Genomic DNA, 26,336 nt, shown 5'->3' with positions numbered 1-26,336 from the left:
ACGAACAGCGGCCTTCTCGGACTCATCCACCCCCTCTCACGCCAGCACTGTGTGGGCTTGTGGGGTCTTTATACTTCCTTGTTTACTGTTACCCTTATGGATAACATAGCAAATCATGTCGAACAATGTCTATGAATTATGCCTTATTATTTTTTCATAGGCATAGCTACGAATGCAGCATGAGACCAGCCTACCCTGGTTCAACCATCAAGGCCGTTCTCTGCATGGCATTCCCCTTCTCTCCACTATCTCCATCAGGCATAAAAGGCACAAATTATGATCTGAAAAGACGTTTCCCCTGTTGGACTCGCCGGTGACGTTTCAGCAATTACCTTGATGGGTGAAATGTTACCGCCTTATAGACAAGGTAAACTAAACTGGAACAGCACATACTTTCATCCTGTTTCCTCCCTGCTGTTTGTTGCATACGCTTACACCAGTAAGGTCTAAGATGCTTCCGACTCCTCGAGCAGCGGAGACATTCACAGCTGCATCCCACTGCTTTTTACTTCGCTCTCCACACGTCTCCTGCACACTCCCCAAAGACATGCACCGGAAAGTGGCCCAGTGACAGCGGCGCTCAAACCCATAAAGCAGCCGTCGCGGGACCACATAAAAAGACGTCGCCGACGCTCTAACACGTGCGCCCAAAAGGATCAAGGTCAAGGATATTTGCCACAAGGTCTCCGAGGTCGGCAGCGCGCCTCCCTGCCTCCTCTCGGTAGATGCGGCTTCCTCCGAGCAGACTAAAACATTGTGCGTGCTCAGCGAAAATATGCCTTCAATGTTTCTGAAAAACACACATCATCCATCAGCCGAGTTGTAGGGGCACTGGAAGTAGGTGTGGCATATCTAAGATCTAATAAATATACATTTCCTCAGGCGAGAGAGGGGAGAGCTGCGAGATCTAAGCATTCATTTCCTGCTCCGCCCGACAGAGCAGATAAGGTTTGATACAGTGCGGGCATGAGAAAATCTGCATTCTGTGACCGAAATGTAGAACTTTATAAAAGCGTGTTGCAAAGAGAAATACAAACTCCATTTGCCCATCCCTGACTCCGGTGTGTCCGTTCTAAGCTGTGTCATGTACATTTGGACTGTTTTCATACCAGTGGGACACAGGTAAGACACAGATACGTGTTGTAAATAACCCAATGTGTCTTTTTGTCCTGTTGGACAATCAATGTTGTTGCCTTTGTTGGATATTTTTTAGAAAATAGCAGGATTTAACCATTCCCCTAAACCTTTACTAAAAGTCAGCTGCTTCGTTGGGAGCACACGGGGAAACAAAAACAAGAGGAACACGTTATCTTATCTCTCCAACTGTGTTTTAGCTTCAGGGGGGGGAAGCACTGGCTCCCTGTAAAATCAAGAATCACATTTAAAATTCTTCTCCTCACCTACAAAGCCTTGATTGGTGATGCACCATCATATCTTAAGGAGCTTGTAGTACCATATGGCCCCACTAGAGAGCTGCGCTCACTAAATGCGGGGCTACTTGTGGTTCCTAGAGTCCTAAAAAGTAGGATGGGAGCCAGAGCCTTCAGTTATCAAGCTCCTCTTTTATGGAACCAGCTTCCACTTTCAGTCCGGGAGGCAGACACAGTCACCTCATTCAAGAATAGACTTAAGACTTTCCTGTTTGATAGTGCTTATAGTTAGGGCTGAATCAGGTTTGCCCTGTTCGAGCCCCTAGATATGCTGCTATAGGCTTATAGGCTGCTGGGGGATGTTTTAGGATACACTGAGCACCTATCTCATCTTCTCTCTCTCCTTATGGATGAATTTACATCTCTCCATTGCACCTTATTAACTCTGCTTCCTCCCCGGAGTCGTTGTGACTTCACGTCGCATAGTGTCCATTGGACCTGGAGGTGTCTGATGCCTGGTGAGCCGGCCTCCCGCGTTGGCCCTGCTGATGCCCCGCCCCCTCCTCTCTACCTCCTTCTGTTTCATGGATTGGAGTTCCATTCATACATTGTCATATTCATGTAATGTGTTTATGTAACTTTGTAAATGCTGTTCATTCTGTACACATGACATCTATTGCTTCTGTCCATCCGGGGAGAGGGATCCTCCTCTGTTGCTCTCCTGAAGGTTTCTTCCCTTTTTTCCCTGTGTATTTCTGGGGAGTTTTTCCTGATCCGATGTGAGGTCCTGGGACAGGGATGTCGTATGTGTACAGATTGTAAAGCCCTCTGAGGCAAATTTGTAATTTGTGATATTGGGCTATACAAAATAACTGAATTGAAAGAAAACTCCACACTAAAATAACTTTATATATTTAAATCCATCTTAATAAAACAGCAAGAAAGGAGAAAAAAAGGCTTTCCTTCATCTTCTTAATTTTGCAAATGAAAGATTTTGGCCAATTAAAAAGTTCTTTTGACTGCACGTCAAAAGAAAAGATGTAGGGGTATTGAACTTAAAAAAAAAACGTCTCTTTTCTTCTTCTATTATCAGCAGCTTTGGGAACAGAGTGTTTTACCATGACAGAGATGTGCAGGATGCGGAGCTCCTCCTTGGCGGAGTCGTTGGCCGGGTCGCCGGTGGGCTCCGGGTGGCTCAGGCTGCCGTCCTGGTGGTGGATGTGGAAGAGCAGGGTGCCGTTCTCCAGCCACTGCTGCTTCCAGCGCACCATGGGGATGTCCTCGGAATTCCCAGAGATCTCTGCCGGAGACAACAGACGGAAAAAAAAGGGACACAGAATGAGAGGCCGTTCATTTTACTCGTTAGAAGTAGTGGACGTAATGAAGGAGATCCACTGGAATGTGAGCAAGTTATCAGAAACGACAGACACGTCATGGTGGGGACGGGCCGATGTTCAACAGCTGTGACTCAACAGAGTAACAGAGGAATATGGGTCTTTTCTTGGTGCTGAAGGCTGTCATTTTATGAACTTACTCACTCACTGCGTCATTATAGCCGCGTTACTGTTGAGAAAAAAAATCTCATTGTGTAAATAATTTTGAAAAAAACAGGTCAGCCGTTTAACATTGTCAACATGTCGAATATTGTAATATTTATTATATATAATTATATTTATGGATTACTGTCGCAGTTTGAAATCGTTTGAAACACACGTAACGTAAATTGCAAAACCAAACCAAACAAAAGTACAACACTTATGTTATGTTTAGGCAACACAACTATGACCTGGTTATGTTTAGGCAACACAACTATGACTTGGTTATGTTTAGGCAACAAAACTATGACTTGGTTATGTTTAGGCAACACAACTATGACTTGGTTATGTTTAGGCAACACAACTATGACCTGGGGTTAGGGTTAGGCAACACAACTATGACCTGGTTATGTTTAGGCAACACAACTATGACCTGGTTATGTTTAGGCAACAAAACTATGACTTGGTTATGTTTAGGCAAACAAAACTATGACCTGGTTATGTTTAGGCAAACAAAACTATGACCTGGTTATGTTTAGGCAAACAAAACTATGACCTGGTTATGTTTAGGCAACACAATTATGACCTGGTTATGTTTAGGCAACAAAACTATGACTTGGTTATGTTTAGGCAACACAACTATGACCTGGTTATGTTTAGGCAACAAAACTATGACTTGGTTATGTTTAGGCAAACAAAACTATGACCTGGTTATGTTTAGGCAACACAATTGGTTATGTTTAGGCAACACAACTATGACCTGGTTATGTTTAGGCAACAAAACTATGACTTGGTTATGTTTAGGCAACACAACTATGACCTGGTTATGTTTAGGCAACAAAACTATGACTTGGTTATGTTTAGGCAAACAAAACTATGACCTGGTTATGTTTAGGCAAACACAACTATGACCTGGTTATGTTTAGGCAACACAACTATGACTTGGTTATGTTTAGGCAACACAACTATGACCTGGTTATGTTTAGGCAACAAAACTATGACTTGGTTATGTTTAGGCAACACAACTATGACCTGGTTATGTTTAGGCAACAAAACTATGACTTGGTTATGTTTAGGCAAACAAAACTATGACCTGGTTATGTTTAGGCAACAAAACTAAACTATGACTTGGTTATGTTTAGGCAAACAAAACTATGACCTGGTTATGTTTAGGCAACAAAATTATGACTTGGTTATGTTTAGGCAAACAAAACTATGACCTGGTTATGTTTAGGCAACAAAACTAAACTATGACTTGGTTATGTTTAGGCAAACAAAACTATGACCTGGTTATGTTTAGGCAACAAAACTAAACTATGACTTGGTTATGTTTAGGCAAACAAAAGACAACACAACTATGACCTGGTTATGTTTAGGCAAACAAAGGTCTCGGTTCACACGGGACACAAACAACAATCTCCTGTGTTGTTGTTTTTTTTAACCCATCCACCACCCAAACCTCCCTCCCTACACAGTCTCTGTTGAAATTTTATGTATTCACTTTCATTTTATGGAAATGTGATTTTTAGGAGGCAGGTATGCTATTCTGTACTGACATTCATGGACGAATCCTCAAGATGTTGGTGATCCCTGACATTTCCCCTCCTGACATATTTAGTTTTTCATTGAAATACTTTAAAAAATATATGTTGAGTGGATTGCTGTGACATTTGGTACAGCTGACTTCATTCCCTTGAGGATGTTTTTCCTACTGACTTTGACGATCCCCTGACTTTTATAAATAGCACCACCAGCAGAAACATGACTTGATTTGGTGCACTAAAATTAAAGACAAAATAAATTACAACATGTCATCATTGTGCCTGACCCCAAAACGAGAACACGTGTCTCGGCTTCAGAACCTTTCCACCCCTAGTTTTCCATCATTGTAACCAGTCATTGGATTTTATTATTATACATTATGAATATTTAATTGACACGACATGACATTCTTCTTTACACTCTTCTGTAGTGCCTCTGCTACATGAGGCTGGTAGGGTGAGTGAACAAATGGGGGTCAGTACCAGCCAAAGACTGAAACCCCTCCATCAGCTGCAGGAGCTCATATCTGTGTTCGGAGGGAAGAATGATGTAATGTAACAGATAGAGATGAGTAAACAGATAAAACAGTGGCGTAGCATAAGAAACATTGTACTTCACATCACACCTTGGCTTCCTCAACACAACGCAACTCCTCGCTGTTTGATGTATTAGTGATGCACGCCAAAACACACACACACACACACACACACAGACGTAGAAGACATGGAGAAACATTAGGAATGCATGACTGATGGAGAGATTTGTGTTACTTATGTAAGTGTGAAGGGTAGGGGAGATGTATCAGGCTCATAAGTCAGGAGAGGTAAGAGCGCTGAGTGGAGGTATGAAATCCACACGCTGAATTTCGCATTGCATTCAACAACACACATCGTTCTGCTGCTGGAAGGGAACGCAGCTTCTTGTGTGGTTCCACTGGAGTCGCAGCAATGCACCGTGAGCAATGGTTGGGTTACTGCAGGTCAAAGGATACATCCAGATACAAATTGTTTGGGGCTTATGGTGGTTTGTTTTCAGCCCCTTCAGGGACTAAATGTCAATGTGTAGCAGGATTCAACTCGACGTTGAAATGTAGTAATCCCATTGCCCACACACACACACACACACATATACCTGAAAGTTCAGATCTTTTGAATGTCAGATTGCGATCAGCACCCTCTTTTATTCTGTATTATTAACTGGTGGAAAATAGAAGTTTGGATGGTTTTCACAGGACAGAGATGAAACAAAGAACTTCAAGGTGTTCAAAGGGCTTTTTTCTTTCTCCCCAAAAATCAGTACATGTGCTATATTCTATCACCTCTGTATTTATAGTGTGTTTGCATTATGTTATGACTGGTATATAGTTCTCATTGTTGGTAGCCCTCATTCCCTCTTGCATGCATGATTAGGATCTGATCAGGTCCTGTTTATTGACCCCCCCCCCCTCTAATGTGCAGGAGGCCACACAGTGCACACACTTGTACTTTATATGGGTTACTTTGGACTCCCGGGCATGAAGTAGACTATCACCCTAATTGCAAGCATCACCGAGTGCTGTGAACACACTTATTACCCAAGCAGATTGCGCCAGCTCTGCCAGTGCACAAGCTTTCTAGCTTTTTCGAATTATTCAAAGCACAGATTTCTCCACACAGATGTCACAATGAACTGAGCAGGGAGGCGGTGGCGTGCACAATGTGGAGCAGAAAAGGGATGGCGGGGCTGCGCTGAAGGGACACGGTCCATTAGCGAATAGTCCATAATTGATCAAAGTCCACGCTGTGGCGCTGGGTTTTCTTTCTTTTTTTTTGCGCCGCGGCACTGCTATGGTTGCGGGGAGAAATCACGACTTGTAAATAATAATGAGGATTAGGACTGATCAAAAGGAGTTGTGCACTTGTGTTGGCATGGGAGATGAGAATCAGGGCGGGAACAAGGAGGAACGGGAAGCCGTGGCGGGGGAGCGGCGTTGAAGGTAAGGCATCAAAAATCCCAGAGCTCACGATACAAACGCCCTCCACGAATCCTTGTAAGGTCACAAGCTAGACCCATTGCTACACAACAACAAAACACTGATTACTTCCTGAGAATATAGCTGCAGGCGAGATTGGACTTGTCAAATATGTCAATGCTAGATGAATGTAGTAGCACTTTTTATTTCTATTTCCATAAAATATCCTTATGTTACACACATATCGATCATACCATTATGTGATGAGCGACAAAATAAAATCATTATACAATATATACAAGGGAATCAATCTTTGCCAAATATAAGAGAAGCCAAGTGTGAACAAAACCAAATACCTGCTAAACTAATCAGATGGTACTCTCGTGTTACCATGCCAACATGGTAAACTAAGATGTGACCATAATAAACATGATTCCTGCTAAATGCAGCGTATTTATGCTAGCGAATGATGTTCCTTTCTAGTTAAACTTAGACTAGACTAATCTGAAAGTCAAAACTGAGCACAATTCAGTCCTTAAATATTGTCAGAAAAAAATATTGTGACTACATTTTTCAAAAACCAAATCATATATTTCAAAAGCGGCTGAAATCCATACGTCTCCAGTGTTTGCTCCGGTTGTGCTTACTATTTGATGAAACGCCAACAGGGAACCATATCCATGATGGTTCAGCGCTGCTTAGACCAGTAGTATCTTAGCCTACAGGTTTGACTCATTGTGCTGCCGTCAAGAGTGACAGATGGGAGCGGCACAAAATTAAATAATAAAACGAATATAACTTTTAGAGATCCCTGATCATGTTTTTTGCTGTCGATACTAATTGATCATCGTTGATGATCCATATCGGCAGATACAGATCCCTTTGTGGTTTGATTATAAGGCTGGTCTACAAGGATCCATCTGTCCTAAAAATCATTATTTTACTTTGCACACAATTCAAATAATTTATGTATTATAAACTGCTTAGAGCTTAATGTAAACAGCTCATAATTCATCTCTAATATCTATTTATTTTATTGTGAAAACATCTTCAAAACAACTGGATTTTTTCAGGTTTGTGATAACGTTACTTCGCCCAATACTCATTGTCATGCCATGCTGCTAACGTTACTGGCTCTCCAGTTGATTTAAACAGGCATTGATTGTTTACAATGTAACATTATTTGAGATGGCATATTTGACTAAATATTGGAGGATAACGTCAGTAAACTTTGGTTCACAGTGAGAAGCTTAACGTTAAACTGTGTAATTAATCCACGGTTCACACACATGCCGAACCGTGAGTGGGGGGATCCGTACGGACCACGGGCCCAACAGCGGACTAGCTTTCAGTCAGCGTGCTGCTTTAACGCTAAAGTATTTATGGTGCCAACTAGCGAAGTTAGCAACATTTCAATCCGCTAGTCGACGGTGGCTAGTATTATTATTCCATTTAAAACCAATAGTGTGAAGAGCTTTTTTTTTCTTCCTCCTTCACCTCGCAGGCTTTCTTCTTAATTAAAGTATTTATCTGACTGATGTTTCATATGTAAATGTCCAACTCACGCCATGCGCGCCTAAGTCCTGAAGCACTTACCTGGCTTAAACTATTCATGGTAAGAGCCGGCATCATTAATACTTGGTGCACACGTTAAGACCACAATGTGGCCGCCGGTGTAGCGCTTCACTTCCCCGCCGGGTGAGCGAACCTTCTTTGTCAGACGGCCCATTACACTGATTACTGGCAGAGGAGACACCAGCATGCTGGATAACAGCCATAACCCTAATATAGATTAGAACCTGTTTACAGACCCAAACACTGTCACAGTGTGTGTGTGTGTGTGTGTGTGTGTGTGTGTGAGAGAGAGTATAACAAGATGTTGCCCTGACAGTGACTGATTCCCCTTGTGCCGCAGTAAAGAGGGAGTTCCCCTCTGCCCGTGGAAACAGATTTCAAGAGTCCCGGCTGGTTTTAACCTAAATGCAAATGATAGTGACGGGGCACTTTAAAAATAATAATAATAATAATAATAATAATAAAAAAGTGTGCTCTCTCTCCCCCTGGGGACTAGTTTTCCATGAGAGCAGGATTAATGAGAGTGCCTTGCTGCACAAAACCGTGTAAGAAAGGTAGAAGAGAGTTAGGAGGGAGGGAAGGAGGAAGGAAGGAAAGGAAGGAATGAAGGAAGAAAGAAAGAAAGAAAGAAAGAAAGAAAGAAAGAAAGAAAGAAAGAAAGAAAAAAAAAAAGAAAATGCAGCGGAGAAGACAGTGGCCACCCACTGGTATTCGAATGGATCAAAGTAATCTGATTAGGCCGCATTATTAGTGCACCTCCTCCGAATGCAGAAACCGTCTCGTTTGAAAGGAGTTTCCATTAAATCGACGCGGCATCAATCCCGAGCATTAAAAAAAAAAAAAAAGCCTAATCTTTATTCCAAGCACTATCGGATGGGCAGTACCGACAAAGAGGATTCCAGCACAAAGCATCATTTTTGTTTCCGCTCCCCTAATTGATTGACGGAGGAACGTGATAGCTTAGCGTGTTCGCTTACATGTGTTTAGAATGCGCTTTGCATTCAAAGGAGATGGAAAGAAACGTCCCAGGTTAATGAAAACAGCTCCGTTTATGCAATGCAGCAGAGTAGAAAAACATCGGGCGGTTCATGAAGTAATGATAATAACATCTGGCGTGGATTTGGGGGGAGAAAAATCCGTTAATATAACGGCGTCAGATTCTTTAGCGCCCTTTTAGCAGTTTCTGTTCTGTTCCGGGCCATGACATGCCAGCAAAGTGTCGGCGGAGGAATGAAATCGTTCATCTCATCGGGTAGCGCTTGTGGACAAGACGAAGGGCTCTGTGTTAAACTGGAGCTGTGACGGATTCACACCGGCCCCTCGGGGACTTTCAGGCTGCACAGGCTGGTCTCGGCTGTCAAGACAAAGCTATACAAGTTAAAACATTAGGTATTCTAAGAGGTGTCCATGCAGTCTGGATTATGGATTAGGTTATGAGATCTTTTTTTTTGCTGCTGACACAACGAAGGTGAAGAGAACAGAGGCCGGAGTCCTGACTGCAACCCTTCCATGGTTTTCTTTTCTATCTGTTCTTTTATTGGTTGCTCCGATGATGTGAACCCAATTACTCGGGTTGACTATCCGCTCTAAGAAGAGTTTCCACTACAGCGATCGGAATTTGACCCAACTGTGATTTTTAAAAGGCATTACACAACAATTACTTCGCATTAGAAGAAGAACCGCAGGATGATGGAATATTTTGTATGTCATTACGTTCCCCTAAAGCAGATATAATGATATTCAACACAAGTGTGCAGTGTATAAGTTGTATAGTAAAAGTGTACAAATAATGACTACTCTTTCATATACATATATCAAGTCTACTATCATAAGTGCAATATAGAGAACTCAAAGAATCAATATAAAAAACAATATCGGATCATATCATAACACGGTAGAACACTAAAAACAAACATTGAAAATGTCATTTTAAAATGGTGTAAAAAGAAAAAACTACATACTTAGAAGAATAAAAAGTAAAGATGTGTTTTTACATGCATGCAGAATTTGATTTTAGTTTCACTTTGCTCTTCTATTTAATTTGCCATGTTCACAGCGTTGAAAAATTATATTTGAAAAGTTCCAGAATACGTCATAGACCTTCCTGTCATACAGGGGCATTTTCTCAAGGAAATAATAAATGTGCCAATGCATCACAATAACCAAAATATAAATATGTGCATTAAATAAAAAATAAAAAATATAAAAAACTAATTTAGGGATCATTATTCCAATGCGATCACATGGAGGGCGTCCTTCAAGCCCGTCCTCCAGCTGCACCGGAGCGAGGGCTGATTCCTGTGATGGGGAGAGGGGACGGGGGTGTCTGTGAAGTGTCCGTTTCACAAGGTAAACACAGCGTTTCAGCCTCTGACTCTCGCGTGACAAAAAACTGTTGCGTTCGACATCTTCAGTAGGACATGCACGGCGATCTGACAGGGTTTTCGCAACTTTTCCCGAGAAAGTGAATCCGCTCTACGTCGCATAGTCATGCTGGAATTGTTATTCAGAGCAAACACGCTCGGCATGCCGGGAGCCGAGACGTGCGCCACACTGTTTATATGACTCTTGTATCCCTCTCGCTGCTCACATTTCTGTTTGCTCGCGCAGCGAAGGAGAGAGGAGTGTCAATATCACCATGGCAACCAAGCTTGAAAGGATCACAAAGAACCATCAATCAAAACGGGTGTAATGTCTCTGGCTTGAGAATCTTCAGAATATGGCAGCAATACGTTGACTATGAAGGGGAGGCTGTTGAGCGTGCCACATCCAGACAGCAGGCAGTCCGTGGTACGACTTTTGCTCCAGACAGTTCGTCGCACGCACGTAGGGACGGGTATCGTTAGGATTGTATCGATACTACAATCCTACACTTGCCTATATAGAACAGTATTGCCATTGGTTTTGCGACTGCGGCTCAGTGGTGAGCAGGGTCGTCCTTCAATCAGAGGATCGGCGGTTCGATCCCCGGCTCCAGCTAGTCCATATCGATGTGTCCTTGGGCAAAACACTTCACCCCAAATTGCTCCCGTAGCTGTGCCTACAGTGTATGAATGTGTGTGAATGTTAGTTAGTCCTGATTGGCAGGTGGAACCTTAGCCCCTCCCATCAATGGGTGAATGATGTCATGTATTGTTAAAGTGCTTTGAGTGGTCGGAAGACTAGAAAAGCGCTTTACAAGTACAGACCATTTACCATTTATTCCTGTATTCAAACAAATATGTCAAGTATTTCATGAGCAGTGACAAAACCTTCAAAATACCTTTCACAGCTAAACAATCAGCTTAGCGGTTAGGTTTTTAGTAAACTCCTTCAGACGTTCGCCAACGTTACCTGCAGGGGACGAGGGTCTAAACTCTTCTGCTCTGTTCTCACTGTTCTGCGTGTTGGCCAAAGGTTTGGATCTCTCTTACTTTGTATTGTACTTGTGACAACGTGAGAGCGTTCTCAGCATGTGATGTCTTTGATAAGGATTCTGGACATGTGTGTGTGTGTGTGTGTGTGTGTGTGTGCGTGTGTTAGAGTAAAGCACAAAGACAAAGAGACAGAGAGAGGAGGTTTGATACTTTTAAAGTAACGATAGCAGAACCGTTAACTCCGAACCTTATTGATACTCCACGTTTTAACTCATTTGGAACCGATTTCTTTTTAGAACCAAGTTACCATATAATTCACGAGAAAGAACATGAAAATCTTACCGTTGGAACGTCCACAGCCATACAGTTCTGTTATGACCATAGAGTGCATAGAACGAGTCGACATGGTCACCGTGACATAACAAGTTAGGCGTTGTGTTTTTGCAACCAGTTTTGCGACCAGTTATGACACAAAATGGTGCAGCTTGGGGCAAAATGTATACAGTTTATTTCATGGAGTGAAAACTAACTGTGAAAGTGATACATTTGTAAGACAATAAAAACAGCAATGCCATCACAATGACCTATAAATCACAAGGTAGGCCCTAAAGTCTACGCAGTCTTTTTTCACTCTCAATTTACATAATGAACATCATGTAATAGTGAATCAAATACAATTTTCAAATTGCCGTTGAAAATTTCAGTGCAACCCAATTAAATATGTAGGTTTAGAGTAAAACCTAAAGTGAGGTTTAAAGAGTGGTTTAAATTGGAAGAGTTTGGTGCCACATGACTTGAAGTTAAACATGATTATATTGGGATTCAACAATGAGAAATAAAGAAGTAGTAATAATAATAATTTATAAAAAAATAAATAGTGTCACTTTTTTCATGTGTGAACACAGTGGATAGTCATAGATGTAGTATGGAGCATGGAATCAGGGGCACATCTCATTGTAAACTTACTGTTTCAGCGGTTTCATTTCAACGTCAGAACATAATTGATGGATTCATATGGCCCGAGGTGGTGCATCGTATGCCGAGTCTCTGCTCAGCTCGGCACAGAAACCAGTTTGGCCGAGTCTGACGACGTGCTGGTCGGCTGGTGCCCTGCGCTGTGAATTTGAATCTGGTTCCATCTGGAATCAGCATGCAGTCTGCTCTGCTGCTTTTCAGAAAGATAAATAAAAAAAAGCAAATACAGCTCCAATATAAAGACGAAGGTTGTTGTTGTTGTTTTTCTAAAGAGAAAAGAGTAACGTCGGACGTCTCGATATTGATTCTCACAACTGCGAGTGGACTCCAGAAGAGCTGAAGAGTACATACCGCTCAAAATATCAATATGTGTTTGGCTGTGTACTGTCCAGTACATAGAATAAACACATGAAAAGAAAAATGCCCAAGTCCTGTTCAGCTTTTGATACCAAGTTTCATGAAGAAAGCACGGATTGTGGTCGTGTACAGATTGAAAAGCCCTCTGAGGCATATTTGTAATTTGGGATTCTGGGCTATACAAAATTAACAGAATTTAATTTTATTGAATAAGGTAAATATGATCTATGGATGTGACGTCTTTGCAAATTACATCACATTATTTGTCTTTCACAGTCACAGACATTCATGAACACGTCCTATAGTGATAGTGCCACCCTAGCTAGAATCTTATAATACCAAGCTAGTACTCAAAACTATTAAGGTACATTTCTGTGCACATGTCTGTGCATCCACCTTTCATAAATTGATTTATTATGACTGTGACATTTGAAAGACAAAATAACATTGTTGAAGTTGAAGTCATTACCAATCAAAAAAGCACTATTTCTCAATTCAATACACTCACAGCAGCTTATGGTGGCTAATATTAACTCATTCAAGTGTCAGTTTAGTGTCACACCACGTTTTGGCTCAACAATTCAATGCAATTTGCATTATTCTATATTGTTCTATATTGCCAGCTATTTTCATTCATTCAACAAAAGGTGGTCTGTCAATATACGTGCCTGCCCGTCTGTGGTAATTGGTTTCTACACTCAGGATGTCAATATTTAAAGATAGGTTGCAAATATATATTTACAGTGTCTCTAAAAGAGCGAGACAAAAACATCCAACATGCAGAGGGGCGGCTGTGTAGTTGCTGCGCTGTCCAGGGTGCTGAAATGCAGCAGAGGAAAACGATAGACAGTCTAATCAAAGCTCTTTTAGTCTGTGTTTTGTATCAGCTACGCAAGCAAATGTGTGGGCTATTGCTATGATTCATTTATTGATGCATTGTGTTGCTGTTTTTAGTTATTTTGTAGGATTCAAAGCTCAATATAAGTCAATAAAGGGCACGAGTGTGCGGAAGGTTTGACAGCTTGTGTTGTTGTCTCTGCTTGTTTACCATGCAAATGGCCTTTTGGGGGGTTTACCTTCTCAGTCTCAGGAGACTGAGATCTGTTTCTCTGTCAGATACAGTATGCAGTCTATCTCTCTCTCTCTCTGTATGTACATTTTAGAAACATAATGTCTGTAACATATAGCCTATGTACTGTATAAGTACCCGAGTTAGCTTCAGTAACGCCCTGAAAGTTATGTGAGTTACAAACACTTATTTTAAGCCAAAACATATCCAAAATGATTTTGGTTCAATTTACATCATCAGATTGTTGCTTTTATAGTTTGAATAACCAAACAACAAACACTTATCTTTGCCAACCTGATGGCTGCAAAATCCATTAATTTGTATTTATTTATTTCATTGTTTTTTGCCACATCACTTAGATCTCAATTTGTAGGTTGCTTTTGGGGGACAAGTGGCAATACCCAAACAGAATGCAATTCAGGCATGTAAAGTGAAGCTATAAAGTGTTTGACTTGGAGCTACTAGCATGTCCTACACTGGTCCAGCCCCAACTTTGACATTTAGTTTGGCGAGACGAGTGCATTTTTCACATAACATGGTGCTTCCGGGTTTAAGCCTGCAGACATTGTGGCTTATTAAAAAACGTATACAGTAACATAGTGACAGCTAACACAAGAGGCTAATGCTAAAGGGTACGCTTTTATTTGTAATTTCAACATGCCTGAACATTCTTATATTGACATGCTCTTTCAGAAGGACAATCACAAACAGATTTGTTTAAGGGAAATCAGCAGCCAAGCGGCGCTGAGAAAGAAATCTTGTTTTTCTTCCGAAGCCTGTTTGCCCAGTGGGGGATGGCGAATGGGGTGGGGGTGGGGGACCATATGGCCGTGGAGCTGTGTGCTTGTACTGGGATTTAACATCAGCAGAGAGGTGTGTGTGGGTGTGTGTGTGTGTATTCTGCTCACATCCTCATGAGGTGTCAGGGGAAGCTGCCCTAACTTACCTCTCATATCTCAGTCATAGCTTCTGATTAGAGCAAGGAGGGAGGGGAGGAAAGTAAGGAGGGGGCATTAATATTGAAGCTGGTGAAAAGGGATTAGAAGAGGAGGAGGGCGGTGGAGTTGGTTGGTGGAGTAGGAGGCGGATGGGATGAGTAGGCCGGGAGCAAGAAAGACAGGAGAGATACCGAGTTGGGGATTTTGATCGGAGGTCATATCTAAACTCCAACTTCAGGGTATGAACCCTCCACTGCTGCTTCAACACAAGCACACGTTACTGATCTGTGGACCACACAGGCATGCTTAAGCAACCAGGCCAAACATGTCCAGAATCCTTATCAAAGACATCCCTACCACCACCACATACTACACAGCCAATAGACCACTTTCCTGTGAGTAAACATGATGGCAGATGTCTGTGGGCAGAGAGTAGGCGAAGGAATACATCTCTGAATACCTCAGCTGGCTAGCAAGCTCTGTTTGCTTCTTATTTCATACTGGTTTCATTCTCAATATGTACAGTCACTCACTCCCCCGCAGCGTGAGTGTTACTTGAGAAAGGTAACATTTCACCAACGGGCGCCGCTGGAAGAGAGGAGAGCAGGTGGGAGTCCAAAGGGAACGTTGGCGACAGCGCTGCTGCTGGCCGCCAGCCCGCTGCTGCATTTTGGGTAATCAGCATGAAAACATGGCAACATTAGCAAGCTAGCTAAGAAGCCAGCAGTTCGCTAGTCAGCTTTCCAGTTCCACCATGCTATCATGCTACACTGGTTAGAGAAAATAATCCCAACAACTGGCAATCTCTCTAATAGTTTAGCAATATTTATCTCCATCTTTCTACTAATTTAGCCCGCGGCGGTGCAGCTGAGGAGGTTAGTAGAAGGCTAAGCTAAACTATTAGCAACATTTTCTCTTCATCTTTGCTGATATTGTTGCTGGCCTCTAATGACATCGTCATTGTCATCTGGCTGTGTTGTTGTGTGGTAACCTGGTATTTCATACATTCAAGATGATAAAGTCAATGTTTAACTTCAGCCTACTACTCTGAACCACTGCAATGAAAGGCCTTTCTATGGCAATTTCTTCAGCATGGCAACTCGCACGAGGATATTTCCTTGAAACCAGCGACTAAACAGCACCATAGGAGAGAAACCTTGATTTTGACGCCACAATGGTCCTGAGGTTCATTAATAAAACACTATGTGAAACAAAAGAAGCCTTAGGGAAGATTTATAAAAAGCAAACAGGTACTCTTTAGTCTGCTGCTGACACAGCCCGGGTCGGCAGACGCGCGTAAACATCCCTGTGGACCGCTTCTGGGCTCATTTTAAGGTGTTCTTCGTTCGGCCTTGCCAATTTTCTACATGACTGAGAGTAGGAAACAGCGCAATCAATCAAAGTCGGCCCTTTCCCTAACAAGCTACTCGATGCGGGACTCCACATATTAACCAAGACAGCCGGCAAATGGTAATTTGTGGTAGCTTGAGAAGTTCTTCTTTTAAAATGTAATGTCGCATGATTATGTATGGGACACGGTGCGTCGAGAGGGGTGGGCGGGGGTGGGAATGGTCCACTTCAAGGTGAGCCGAGATCACAGGAGGTTCTGCAGGCAGCTCCTTGTAAAATATATGAAGTGCTCAGTTTGATGAGATTCAACAAGACTGACCCCACTTGGCCGTGATAAGAAATTCCACTCGTGGAAAGTCACACACATCCTGCAGAGTTTCGGCGAATGTCATCACCAAGATGAATCCCATTGGAGGCGAGACGGAGCAGATGGATTGCATTGTTGTCGAGATTGGGAGTTTCCCAAAAGAAAAAAGAAGCTGCTTAAATGGAAGGCATATGAGACTTAAATACATTTTTAAAAAGTTGTCATTGCGTCTCAGGACAAGGACAACCTATGCTCAATGATTCATTATCCAGTTTTTTAATTTTTAATCTTATAATAAATCATTTTATCCGTGATGTGTTTATCACACCAAAATGACCATGGCCATGACACATTTTCTCATGTAGGACATGTGCGCTACATTGTGTAGCCATAGATTAGACTCCCAATGAAACCTCCCGTTGGTGAATGTATAATACGCCCCCCCCTTCTTCTACGAACAAGCGTCGCTTCCATGTAGAATGAGATTAACAGACCCGCGCTCGCCTCTAATGCAGTCGTCTCGGCGCGCCGGCGTTGACTCGGTTCAGCGTGCGCGTCAGCCCCAGCGCGGCGCCGACCAACCAACCACCCACCCCCCTACCCTGAGACGAATAGCAATTACAATTGCTGTTACGTCTCATTGGCGAACCCATTTGTTGGAATGGAAAACAGCTTCAGAGAAATGCGTGTTGATGGTGGTAAAAGATCTTAATCCCCATTGCGCTCCCGTGCTCGTTCGATCAGCTTCCATATGCTGTTCATTCCTCATGCTTTCTCTTTTATTTTCTTCTCTCTTTTCCACAGGCTTGAACATATAATGTGGGAACCAGTTGTCTCAGAGTCTTTTTCCATGTATTCTGTTGTTTTTTTTTGGTGGGGGGGGGGGGGGGGGGGGGGAAGGCTTCCCGGTATTACCCAAAACAATTCCACTTGAGTATTTTCCAGTAGCGTGCCCTGCCAATTTACCTGTCTATTTTTCATCAGGCCAAAACTACAAGTGCCAGACAGACCCACTTGAGAAGTAAAAAAGTGTTATGGCTGAGAGAGGAAAAGAAGAAAAAAGATTAAAGTGACCCTGCTACTCAAGTCACATTGACTACTTGAGCATGGCGCTCCATGGGGATTGCTTGGCTCTCCCAAAAAGGCAATTTAGGATGCTTGCCAAGTAGCGCAAGTACATCAGCACCGCCTGAATAACTAGTTCTTCATCATGTTCACAAAGAATATACAGAACAAGCAAGGAGCTCATGCTTGGACGACGATAGCAGCAGTGCTGATAAACTACTGAATAAAATGTAGCGTCGTGAACGAATGCAATCCGGGATTTGGAACATTTAAGTGGAAATGGACAACTTTTCCCTCCTCAGCGTTTCCAAGTGGTATCACTGTTGCAAAGACCACCGAGCGCTTTCAGTTTTCCTCAGAGCCCAACCACTACCAACAACACAGGACAAACCGCCTTTTGTTTTGCACAGTTACTGCAAATATTGTGGATTGTAACTGCAAATAACTTCCGTTGGTACTCTTTGGCTGCCCGGGGATGGCTATGGCAAAAGAGCTGGCTGTCAACGGTTGACGTGCTTCCTTTGTGCCGTAAATGCAGCCTTCATTTACTACTGACTAATAGAGATCGTTACCGCTGGCAGACAGAATTGCATTGGAAACTTATCGGGAACCAATCTGGAGGTCATTGCTGTCATTATGCTCCAGCCATTACATTGTGCAATCAACACGTTCCTCATAAGGATACGTCACCTTGAAGTTCAGAGAGAACCACAGAATGTCCACATGGAAGTAATCGTGGGATGTTCCTAAACTTAAATATTCAGAGCAATCTGGTATATAACTTTGGATTAAAGCCGTTCCCAGTATGCATTGAGTGGAAGGCAAGGTGAGACCCTGCCAGACTGGTTGAGTTCATCTTCCACCACATATCCACACAAAAGGCATATACATGTCTGTCTTTAAGCAATCACGACAACAATATGCAAGAATACTATAATACGCTGCAGACAAAAAAATAACTACTATACTAACTCAGTTAACTAAACCTTTTTTGGAACGTGAAAAGCAGTGAAAGATAAACGAATATCACATGGGACGTCAGTCGCAGCACAGCCTGGTTTCACTATTACAGAAACGACTATCTTGTTGGTTGAAATTCACGTTGTCCTCACCGATGCCGACGAGAGTATGAAAACATGACGGAGGAGGCTAAGAGTTGCTGTGAAGCTCCAGCGATTCAAGCCAACGGCAACAGATCGATCGATGCGATGCAGCAAAAGGGGACTGTTTGTCTGACTTGCAGCTGGGCAGAAAGACACTCTCCAGTAATATCCAGCACGCTTTGCTGAGGTTGGAAGAGCCAATGCAGATTGAGTGCTCGGTTCAGCCGAGACGGGAGTGTCAATTGCGCATTGTTGTTCCGCTTCTGTAGAGTCACACTTTACCTTTTACGTGAGTTTTGCCTTGATTGCATTCCCTGGCGGGTTGTCAGATCATTCCGGTCACCAGTCTGGTTCCTTACTGCATGTTGGGAATCACCAGGTCTCTACCGATCCCGTTGGTATCAAGGACTAGAGTTCGGTTGAGTTGCCCTCCCGGCTCCAGCGAGGGAACACACGCTTCTGATCAGCTGGACTATTCTGATCATTGTTTTGTTTGTTTTATTCTTTGCTGTTTTTTCCTTCCCGATCCGTTAGGGAAATAAAGATCCTCATTTTGAATCTTAAAGTCTGCTGCGTGAGCGTGCGTTTGGGTCCTCCACACCACACAACCCTAACAAATATACTAAGTGTGCCATTTGGTTATGTTCAGTTTATTGTGTTTGTCTTTGTTGTTCATGTTCACTGTGTGAAGGCCAAAGTGTGTCTCTCGTCAGGTCAATGGATTCAAGTCAATTTACTTGTTTCGTTCAGTCTTTTATGTCCCCGGTACTTTATTGCAGACTTCTAATGCCTGCCAGCTGGCTCCTTGACGTACTGAAATTTGATAAACGATGATACTGAATCATCTCCCATCCCTCCTTTGTACCTCATATGGGACCTTTCAAATGCGCTAGGATGTTTCACCGGGAAGCGCCGAGCTTCGCACGCCGGGAGCTCCCCCCGTGGAGAGAGCACGCTCTCTAGACGCATTGTTCTATCCGCTCCGTGTTATCCCACTTCAGTGAAAAGCAGAGACATGAGGAAAGCAGGGCGATTTGTATAATCCACGACTCTTGAGTCGGTTGAGCCCCCCACGCCCCTCGCTACGGTTAGGCATGGGCATCCACTGGAAGGCTGGCTTTAGACAAAACATCAATGCTGTATGGATCGAATAACATTGTAAGCTGTTGAGTGTGGCGGGCTGCAAACTCAAAAATAGGCTTTAACACATATTGATTGCATTGTATAAGAAACGGTGCTTGTATATTGCATTCCCTTTTTCACAGAAGGTGCAGATCTATCTTTGTTCCTAATTCTAAGTTTACTTTGTGCCATGCAACTTTCCACTGCTGTCACTGAGTTTCTGAGTTAAAGGGGCACGCTTCTGAAGAGCACTCCTACAAAGTTAGCAGATTTGCCAGAGACGCATCTAAAACAGAAAAGTCTAAATTGATATTGGCGATAGCGTGACTTTTAGACCTATTTGCAAATCAATGTGAATAGCAATATGCATATGAATAGCTTATCTGGAGGAAGACAACTGCATGTTAAAGTGGACATATCATGCTTATCTTTTAGATTCATACTTGTATTTTGGCTTTGTACTAGAACACTTTTACATGTTTTAATGTTTAAAAAAAACACCTGATCTTCCTCATACCGTCCATCTGAATAGACAAAACGCTTTGTTTCAGCGCCTGTCTCTTTAAGACTCCCCCGTATCTGATTGGTTGGCCTTTTTTTCCCAATCACAGGCATCTGCACTGTTGCCATCTTTGCAGCGGCATTGCGACTCACTCGGTGTGTCAGTACAACACAACAATACTACAATGTGGGCCCTTTAAAACAGAGTAGATGCTCTCACCAAAATACATCCTTCTTAAACCTGCATGGTTTAGGTGCGTTATAAACGAGCATCTTTTTTGCTCTCTTCCTCTGTTTCTCAGCACATTAGCGCCACCTGTATGGATGAAAGATTTGGCTGAGTATTTGGATGAATGTATTAGTCAATTGAAATGGAAATCAATCTGCAAGTATCGATTCATTATATATGCAAATGTTACCTTGTCCCAACAACTAAAATGAGATGGTTAGTTGCATTACTTTGGTTCTTAGGACACTGTGATTGACATGATTGTTTTTGAGACATTTTGTTAAACATAATCATTAGATTATGATTGTTAAATGTCACCCGTGTTGATGAAATTAAAAACGAAATGGGCACCATGTGAGGCCAGTTCTCGGTGGCTATTCGATTCGTCAAAAATGGGAACCGCAATGAAGCTCAAAAAAGCTGGCTGCTCCATTTCCTTTAACTCAGCGGCATCCCTCCATCCCTTTCAAAATTCTGTGCCGCAGGTCTGCAAGTCAGGCTTTTGGTATGAACTCGTCGTCTCCAGTATCAGGCAGAGATAACACATGGCTTATTTCCTCAGACTTTAGAAAGCTTCTGCAACAGTTTTTTTTTTTTTTTATAACAGAAATTATCTCTACACTACCCCTTGATTTTTCAATACACTCTGGCTGCCAGTTTTCTGCATGTATAAAGTTATATAAATACAATGTGCATGTGGCATGTGGTAAATTCGACAAAACACGTGTAATCAGGCGGGTAAATTAGCACTAAACAGCCTGACAGGTGGGAATGCCAGTCTGCCAGAACACTGACCGGCCGTAACTGGCTTACGGCAGCGGCGAATCCCCCGACGTGCCGGGGGCTTATCTGGGGCACGCAGGAGGCACAACAATGAACTTATCACCGTCCAGCCACTTGGCGGGATGTAGCTGCAAACCTCCTCCCCCCACACCGCCGCCGCGCTGCTCTGACCGCGAGCCGGCTCCGGTTCATTGATCCCACACACACACACACACACACATAACCTAGCAGAACCTAATCTAGGGGCAGTGAGCCTTCTAAAAACAGCAGGCTCCCGGCTTTGGACGGAGAGAAAAAGGGTGGAGAAGGAGACAAAAAAAGAGGCCAGGTAATATAAAAAGCTGATGGAAAAAAAATAAAAAGAAGTTCAATAACTTTGCAGGGGCCTCCACACCCTGCATGTCAACCAGCTTCCAGTATTTTGATTGAAGCTCGGCACAGGCCCGCAGCAGGGCTTTTTCTATTACTTCTCTTCGTCTCTTTGTCGGCGGATCGGTTACAGCGCCCACAAGAATACAGAAAGGTTTCGGTGGGAGGATTCTGACGAGGGTCACGGAAAAAAAAGAAGAAGGAGAAGAAGAAGAAGAAAAAAAAAAGATGAATTGAAATAGTTTGGGACATAGCTCTAATTCAAACAAAAAGGTGACTCTCGGTGTATTCAGCCGGGCTGTGAGGCTTCGGAAGCAGCGACAGAGATTGGGTTGAAAATGAAAAATGAAAGAAGCACCGTCCCATACGGGGGGGGGGGGGGGGGGGGTTGCGGGGGTGTAACGCGCAAAATAACAACACGGAGGAGTCGAATTAATACACACTGTTGCTGTTATTAGATATTTCACGGTCTCTGCAGAGAAATCACTCCGGCTTTGTATGAGAAACATCAGAGCCTCTTTCTTTCTTTCTTTTTTTTTTTTTTACACCAGATGTGATTTCCGGCCACAATATCTTTCTGCAATCAATTAAGCTGTCCTGGTGTGTGGCATGTATTCTAGCACACATACACCCGCGGCCATGTGTTAGTTTCAATAAGGTAGCCCTTTTATACTCCCCCTCATGCCCGTCTCCCTCTCTCTCCCTCGCTTCCTCTCCGTCTAGATGGAGATGATCGGCTTGCTCGTCTCATCAAACAGAACACAGCGACTTTCCCCCTCGCAATCTCAATACGTAGAGCAAATTTGTGGTGATTTTCGATAACGGCGGATCAGAGTCGTTGATGAGCGCTTTGGCGCTTCCTTCCCTTAGACGTGATGGATTAGACGGCCTACGTGTGTGAAATGAATGCTGATGGACTTGTGTTTAAAGTGTGAATTGTCATGAGCTTTGGGAAATTGGACTGGAGGGTCAAGGTAAACCTTTTTGTGAACTCAAGAGTTAAAGTTATTTACAGCGTCAGCTGTGATGAGCAATACATTATCTGAATAGTCTGAATCCCACATATCTTATTTCCAGTTCCACCGGGATTGGATGTTACGCCAGCTTAAATAAAATCGGTGGATGAGCACGTTTCATTTCCTATAAATTCTTCACAATAAAAGCCTTGTTATTAGTGGCAGCCTTCTCTTCTTTCCTGCTGTATTAGCAGACTTGTTTTATTGAAGAATAGCTGCTAACTTATCAATTATTCAAAATAAAGGTCCCCCGTTATCTTGTTGTTTAAAGCTTTTATTTTGAAGGGCATGTTGTTTTTTGCAGCAGCAACAACTCAACAGGACTCGGCTGTGCTCCAGCCCTATTTTTCCTCCTGCCGTCCCTTTGCTCTCCATGGTAGAGGAACTCCCGTGTAGGAGGAAGATGATGGAGACGAACGTTTGATGAATTGTCCGGATTGTGCCCGCATGTTGTCCACACCACACTGAGATCAGAACTCAATGCGAGCCAAGCCACCAAGGCATGTGGTCCGGCTGACCGCATCCCAGTGTGAGCAAGACGCCATTTCAGCCCGCACAGACTTGACAGTTAAAACGTCCTGGCGTGATCGGAGGGCAAAGAGAGTCTCGTTGACATGAAGAAAAAAAAAAACGTAACAGCGTCATGGCCAATTAGCAATGTGACGGACGCAAAAAGAAACGCATAACAAAATACAGAATGACATAATATCAAAAACAGTCATCAGCATGCCTCACAAGTCACGAAGATGAGGGACGAATCAATCAGATGTGTCTGCCTCCATTCCTTCAAATGCATCCAGAGACCAGCACCCAGAAGATGCAGGTGATTTTGCAGCCGTTTCAAAGCAGAGTAGAGCAGCGCTCTTCATTTTTAATTTTTTTAATTTACCATTTTGCCTTCAACATCATCCTTATCACCCTGCTACCTTACCCGTTCCTAATCTAAATTAAAACAGGGTGCAGAACTAATCAGCTGCCTGGTCCCAATCCGTACCGGGGCTCACGATCTGCACCGGCCTGTTAACGGAATCACAATCTACGATCCCGTGACAAATTGCCAACGAGCCGGTTGTCTGGCGTCCGCCTTCTGCTTAGTTTTTCTTTTTGCTCAATCGGCGTCGGACAGAAACACTGGCGGCACCAAAAGGCCGTGTGGCGAGAAGCCGATGCGGTAGTAGCGCACACGTACGGGCGCATTTTAGAATGAAGAAGAAAAGAGCGGGTGGCTTTTATGAAAGGGTTCGGATGGGGAATTACATTCAAGTGTGGTCTGACTGACCTTTATGCGTTTTAATTTAAATGTGTTCTGCGGGCATTTACATGTATTCTGCAGGCATTTACACCTCCATTGACGTGCAGATTTGACCCATCTGGATAAACTAAGTCAGAAGTTAATGCTCAACGCCAACAGTGTTGACTTCGGTCTCTCATGCTTTGATTGTTACTATTGTTTTCTTAATACGTCTCTTAAAATTCCCCCAAACTTTATGGAATTGCAATACTAAAATCAGCTCTTATTGCTATGACAAAAGTCATAATGAAAATTGTTTCAAGTACTTAATATTCTGAAATGCATATGTTTGGTAAATATGCAGCAGATCGAGATCTGTAAGCAGACGGAGATTTCACTCTTGGACATAGTTTGACACGGTTGGTTTTATCATGCAAATGCTCCCCATCCCTCCCCCCTTCACTGTGTACAGGTAGACAGATGTACTTGTAACAGATGATTATCTTAATCCATCCACAAAACAAGTTGCTGATGAATTATGCAAATAATACATCTGTTTCCAAACAAATTAATCTCCGTGGAAAAATGGCACTGTCGCCCTGACGCAACATTCATCCTCAGACGCCACGCCGCTGTGTGATGCATGTGATGAGCTCTTGTAGGAGCTGGGATGGTGGGCCATAAGCTACGAGCTGGGCCCCTCTGTCAGTATCTACACAGGACCCGTTGGATCAGATTTCTCTGCACTGGGTGGCTCTGGTTTTACAATTCCATTGAGCTACAGCTCATCTCAAAGTATTAAAGCACAGGAGGGATGGTGTTGTTATTTCTACAACCTCCTCCTGCTCCCAGACACTTCTGTGCATGATCATACAGCAGAAAACCTTTCTGGGAAGAGGAAAAAAAAGATTTCCTCCAGGATCCCGCAGGGAAATCAAATTTGTCACCTTTTCATCCTCAGTCAGATTTTCCGATCGGCAACACGCATGCCGGCAACTATCGTCCGGTCTGACCCTGTGCTTTATACATCCCTGATGTAATATTCCTTTGAACTAAATGTCAGGATCAGCTGTGCGGGGCCTGACCCTCACCGAGGGGGCAAGGTGAATGTTAATTATTATGGGAGCAAATTGACTTTCAAGTTTAGAGGTGGTATTAATTATGGGGGAGCGAGTTGACGTTGCATAAGCATAAACCGCCCTGACAACCACCCTGTGGCTCTGGGTTCTTTCCCACAATTGAGAGCACGACCCTGGATCGTGACCGATGCGAGACTTTAACACGGGCGCAGACAGATTCTTAAGTAACGCCCACCCCTTTGATTTGTCTAATCTAGGCAGATACAGTGATTCAGATAAGGATTAAACGTCTACACCTTTGAGATGTTAAAAGGGTGTTCGTCTTAATGCAGCAGTCTGTACTCGGCTTGGAATATGAGGTGTCAAAGAGAGTTGTCGCTGGTAGAACTTCACAGGTTCAACGTCTTCAAAAACATGACAGGGCTCTATGGAATGCCGGAGCTGTGGCCCAATCCCAATGCCCCCCTTAAGGCCTCAAACCCTGAACCCTCAAGGACTGACTGACGTCACCTGGTAGATGGTTATTTACCATATTTATCTATTATATGTTTATTGTTTTTATTATTTTGACATGATTGTTAAGCATCATTCACCGAGTCAAATTCCTTGCATGTGCAACGTTCTTGGCCAATAAACCATTCTGATGACAACAGGGCAGCATGTTAGCATTGTCATTGCTAATTTCTTCATGATTTTGTTTTTGAATGCCCTTCCTGTTGATCTACTTTGCATTGACATTGTGAACATTCTTCAGGGTAACATATATTTGTTACTGTAAAAAAATAAATAATAAATAGATTTCCTGATGGTGGTTTCAGTATCTGCAGAGAGATATTCAGGCAGATATCAAAGAGGAATAATGCGATAACATTTCGGGGAATGCTCTTTTTCACTTTCCTTATCGAAGAATATTGGACGCGCTGTAGGCTAAATATGATGGCCTGTTAGCTCGGGTTAGCACAGAGACTAGAAACAGCTAGCTTGGCTTCGTCCCAACCACCAACCGTGAATCAATCTGCTCATCTAACTCTCTGCAAGAAAGCTCATCAGCTTATATGTGACAAAATGTCAAACTATTCCTGTAATAAAGCTATACAACCATATTTCCATATTTCATGCATGTACCTTGTTGTAGTGCGCAATTTCTTGCCATTTACTTTTTTCTTTATTAGTTACCAATGTGAAAAACAAATAAAGTGAGGAAGTGGATCTTTGCTAGAGTAAATATCCCTGCTCCTAGATATTTTGGAACTCTCCTCGTCCCACGACGCGGATGCTGCCGCGCTAGGTCTGGTTTGAAGATGCTGCCGTAGCCGTAGCCAACCCCCGCAGCATCACATTGGAGGGAACAGATCTCTGCAACCTGTCCCCTGCGTCATGACAGTAAATCCTCCCAGCTCCTAAACACGTTCCCCCCTTCCCCCGCCAGAAGGCTGGCACTCCGCTGCGGGAAGAGTCATCAAAGAGGAGTGAGCCATAAAAGAGAAACACTGAGGCACCTTGCTGCAACAGC

At 43.1% G+C, this 26,336-nt stretch overlaps 1 protein-coding gene across 1 annotated transcript in view; it reads right to left on the bottom strand.

Moving 5' to 3' along the window:
• Positions 1-26,336, bottom strand: part of astn1 (astrotactin 1) — a 335,249-nt gene that overhangs the window by 279,266 nt on the left and 29,647 nt on the right. The window contains exons 2-3 of the mRNA XM_034555334.1: positions 4,930-4,973; positions 2,489-2,670 (exon numbers count right to left, since the gene is read on the bottom strand). Coding sequence (XP_034411225.1) covers positions 2,489-2,670; positions 4,930-4,973 — 226 coding nt within the window. The remainder of the gene's footprint in view (positions 1-2,488; positions 2,671-4,929; positions 4,974-26,336) is intronic.

The sequence above is a fragment of the Cyclopterus lumpus genome, chromosome 17, assembly GCF_009769545.1.
Source record: "Cyclopterus lumpus isolate fCycLum1 chromosome 17, fCycLum1.pri, whole genome shotgun sequence".
Taxonomy (NCBI): Eukaryota; Metazoa; Chordata; class Actinopteri; order Perciformes; family Cyclopteridae; genus Cyclopterus; species Cyclopterus lumpus.
The sequence above is the reverse complement of the archived record's forward strand: the minus strand, read 5'-3'. Positions and strand labels throughout refer to the sequence as shown.